The sequence below is a fragment of the Phaethon aethereus genome (genome assembly GCF_964289735.1).
Source record: "Phaethon aethereus genome assembly, chromosome: 11".
Classification (NCBI taxonomy): domain Eukaryota; kingdom Metazoa; phylum Chordata; class Aves; order Phaethontiformes; family Phaethontidae; genus Phaethon; species Phaethon aethereus.
In genome coordinates, this window is record NC_138587.1 from 18,667,507 (window position 1) to 18,671,721 (window position 4,215).

At 64.4% G+C, this 4,215-nt stretch overlaps 1 protein-coding gene across 1 annotated transcript; it reads right to left on the minus strand.

Moving 5' to 3' along the window:
- Positions 1 to 1,574: 1,574 nt before the first annotated feature.
- TMEM115 (transmembrane protein 115) lies at positions 1,575 to 3,391 on the minus strand (the record flags this gene model as incomplete). The annotated part of the gene is made up of 2 exons (XM_082004530.1): positions 1,575 to 1,773; positions 2,538 to 3,391. 2 exons carry the CDS (start codon positions 3,389 to 3,391, stop codon positions 1,575 to 1,577), a joined length of 1,053 nt encoding a protein of 350 aa, XP_081860656.1.
- Between the last annotated feature and the right edge of the window lie 824 nt (positions 3,392 to 4,215).

The following is a 4,215-nucleotide window of genomic DNA, read 5'->3' on the forward strand; positions in this document are numbered from 1 at the left end:
GACGAGCCCTCGAGCCAGCCCATGAAACAGCCCTCAGGAAGGCAGAAAACAATCTCCTCGCCTCTCACCTCGCCGACACAACAGCCTTCCTCCCAGCCCGTCAACCATTGGGGCGGCCAGGTGCCGTGAGGCTCTGTCTGCTGCAGAGGCCCCAAGGCTCCTCCTCAGCAACGTATCCTGCTCTCAGCAGGACTGGAGGGCTGGGACTGGCAGCCAGGCTGGGAAATTCCTCTGTACCCAGAGCTTTTATTCAATAAAGATTTCAGGCAGCTACAGTGCGACAAGCCCTCTTTATTGCCTGGGGGTGCTTCTGGGGTGCAGGCAGACATCCCCGCCTGCAGATTTCCCACCTCCTGTTTGCAAAGGGTCTCTCCCAACCTGCTGGGAGCAGGCGGAAAGAAGCCCCCTCCCCAGGCTCCTGCGCAAGAGCCCCGGCCCCCTGGCCTGCCCATGTTCTGCTGCCGGAGCCGACTCTTTTGAAGAACTCTTTATTGATACCGAAATGTCTGTGTTTTTCCCAATTCACAAAACCTTCTCGTGTGGTCCTTTTAAAAAAATAATCACAACACCATTGACCTGTGTCCCAGGCTGGGGACTGCCTGGGGGATCAGGAGCTGTAAGGAGGCTGTCGTAGGGAGCATCCTCTCCATCCATAAAGAAAAAAAGCCCATCAACACAGAGGGAGGGAAAGAGAAGGGGGAGCCCATGTTCTACCCACAGGAAAGAAAACCTGCTGCTGGAGTAAGCAGCGAGAGTCCCACTGTAAAAATTAATTCCAGCTTCTAGTGTATAATCTGAGAAACGGATTAGCTGGGGAGCGGCTGAGGGCACCGGCTCCTCGTGGGGCTGACTTCAGGGGTGGGAGAGGAAGGAGGAGAGAAGGCCCCCATGCAAAGACCAGAGCTGGCAGCGCTGGACCACTGCCATGTGGGGCTGGGCAGCTGCCTCCTGCCCAGCAGCACAGCCTCCTGCCCAGCAGCACGTCCCCCTGCCTGGCAAACCTCTCTCTGGTGATGGCAAGCTCCTGCTGGGGCAGGGGGAGGCTCCCCACAGGAAAGGGATTTGGAAAAGAAACCTGCCAGCCTTCCCGTTCCCTCGGTTAGGGACGAAACTACCTTCAGAAAGGAGGAAGTGTTGAGCACTCTGGCCAACCCCCGGCACAGAGGAGAAGCGAGGAAGCGCTGCTGATTTTGCTCCCATATGGGCAAGTGCAGCAGCCTCAGGGCAGGGAGCTGGCCCATCACGTGTGGGGCACACCTGAGGCTGGATCAGCCCCACGTCCCCCTCCTGGAACAGCCCCTGCTGCCAGTGCCAATGTCCACGGCCCGCCCTGTGCCGAGGGGAACGGCTCGAGGAACCCCCATCCTTGTGGTGGCAGCAGCATCATCATCCTGGGCGCCCAGTGCTGGCCACGAGCGACGACGAAGCGTTGGAATGAGGTAGTCCCCCTGCCTCTGCCGCGGGAGGAGTCCCTGCTCCCCGCTGAGTGTCCTGGCTGTGTGGGGGGGACACGAAGGGGGCTAGCAGCTCTCTGACTGAGGCAGGGCAGGGAAGGGGGGCGGCATGACGGCCGATCACAGCTGGGATGGGGCATCCTGGAAGGTGATGAGGCTGGATTCCTGGCTGGTACCCTTCCCGGCCACACCAGGGTCGGGCAGCAGTGGGCTGTCAGCTTTTGCCCCCGCCTCCTCCTCGTCATCCTCCATGCTAGGCCAGGCTGACTGGTCCTCCACACGCTTTAGCCGCTCGTTCAGGGCCTTCAGGGCCAGCTGCCTGCAGGGCAAGGGCAGATGGGCAGGTTAACCCCAGCTCCAACAGGCAGGGCAGGGGTTAATGGCTCTGCCCCATGGGGCACTGTGCAAGGCCATCCCTCTCTTCTTCCTGGCAGGAGAGGGTGGATTCAGCAGTGCTAGGGATGACCTGGAGCACCTGGGACTGCCCTGCAGAAACACACTCATGCTCCCAGACTACACACGCAGAGTTCTTTCACCACGTGGTGTGCTCAGAGGCTGTCAAGATGGCACACGGGCCGCTCTGGGAACGCGGGAAGAAAGGTGTAAAACTGGGCAGGGGAAAGCAGAGCGCCAACGCCTTGTCCAAACCTTCCTGCCGGGTCTTGGGAAGGCCAATGCTGGGTGTGCGGGAGGGCTGGCGCACGGGGCTGACTCAGCGCCTTCCCCCGCGCCACGATGACGGATGCGGGGCTGCTGCGAGCAGGAGGTTGGCGCCTCCAGAGGCAGCTGCCGTCCCCCTTCTATAGGGACCCCTGACCCTAAACTCTGCCTGCCCCTTCCCCAGTATCTCCTCGTTCCTCCCCTGCACTCCCACTGCTGCTCCATGTCTGGAAGAGTGGGACAATGTCCCACCAGCCCCCTGAAATGCTCCCCACCACCTCTGCGGCAGGGAGGGCAGCGCCCAGCAGATCCCCTGGAGAAGGCCCCCCCTTGCACCCAATTCTCCCTACTCCTCATTTGGATATTAAACCTGATGCTTGCTGCCCATAAACATGATCCCTGTGGAAACGGGGTGAGTGGTACCTTCTCCTCTCGGCGTCCTGGGGGTCCGTCCCCGGCAGGCTGATGGTGATGGATGATGGGGCACCCACGTCATAGCGTTTGACCGTCTTGCGGCAGACCTTCACCTTCACCAGGACGCCGTGCACCAGGTTGGCCACCAGACCGACCACGGGCTGCAGGATCTCAGGAAAGAAAGTGGCAAAGGCGAAGTGGTCGGACATGTCTCCACGGCCTCTACTGTGCCGCTGGTAGAAACGGAGATAGACCCAGCTGGAGAGGAGCCCGAAGCCGTACGAGGCCAGTACATTGCTCTCGACAAGGGCAGCGAGCCGCAGCAGGGCCAGGAGAAGGAGCAGGAGCATGGGGACAGCCTTCATTCTGACCTGGGGCACCTTCAGGACAGTGCTGTCCCCCATCGTCTGCTTGAGGGCCACCAAGACTCCCCCAAGGAAGCCCAGCCCGCCATGGATGCGGATGGCAAACAGGTAGGCGAGGTGGAAGGAGGCCACGTAGGTGAGGAAGTAGGCGAGGGCCCCCAGGAGCCCCACCGAGACGTTGACCACCGCGAAGAAGACCAGCAGCTCCAGGGCGCCCCAGAGGGGCTCCAGCAGCCGTCCAGCCACCCCCAGCGTGGCCAAGCTGGCCGCCAGGCCCCAGGCCCGCTCCTCCACCAGCCCGTGCGTCAGCAGCGTCCAGACCCAGAAGTTAGGGGGCAGAAGATAGCCGGGGGTCACCCCCAGGCCGTAGGCCGTGTCCAGGCCGAAGGATAGCAGGTAGAGGAGGAGGACGGCGGCGCTCAGCGTCTTCACCACCACGCTGGTGCCGGCCAGCGCCGCCAGGAAGTGCTGCCGGGCCACCGGCAGGTACCGCCGCATCTTCGGCCCCCACCGGCGGGACGGGGCTGCCCCGCGGGGGCTACAGCGCCCGGCCTCCCCCCCCCCCGCCGGGGGTGCCTCCCCCCCGCCGGGCCCCGCTCAGCGCCCGACCGGGCCCGGGCCCTGGCCCCTTCAGCCGCCGCCGCAGGCCAGGCCGCGCTCGGGCCCACTGCTGGGCCAGGCCGGGCGCGGACAAACAGCAGCTCTGCGCATGCGCCGCTCTGGGCGGGCCCGGGGACGGGACTGGCCCCTCGGGGGCGGGACTGGCCCCTCGGGGGCGGGCCTGGGTCCCGCCGCGAGGCACGTCGGGACATGTAGTCCAGCCGCGGATGCCGGCCACGTGGGAGGCGGGGGGATACGGACACGTGGGGGATGGGGGGAGTCACGGGGGGAAGTAGACACGGGAGGACGGGGCAGGGCATGGGGGAGAGGCACAGGGGAACACAGTCGTGGGATCGGGGTGGGGCAACACAGTTATGGGGCATGGGGGGACAGTCATGGGGATGTGGACATGGGGACACAAGCCCTGGGGGGGGACAGGGACACGGGTGGGCTGGGTACAGGGGGGTGTGCACTCGGCGACATGGACCCCACAAGACAGGGGTGCATGGATGTGGGGACACAGACACAAGGGGGGACAGGCACGGAGGGAGGGTGGATGGGGAGATGGGGATGGGGAGACACAGGGAGATGGAGGAGCCCGTGGGGGGGGCCAAGCCCCCGCTGTCCCACAGCCCCTCCCGTACAGCATGTGCATGTCTGTGAACCCGCAGCTCTGCCTGTATCCCTGCCTGTACCCCTGCCCGTACCCCTGCCCGCACCCC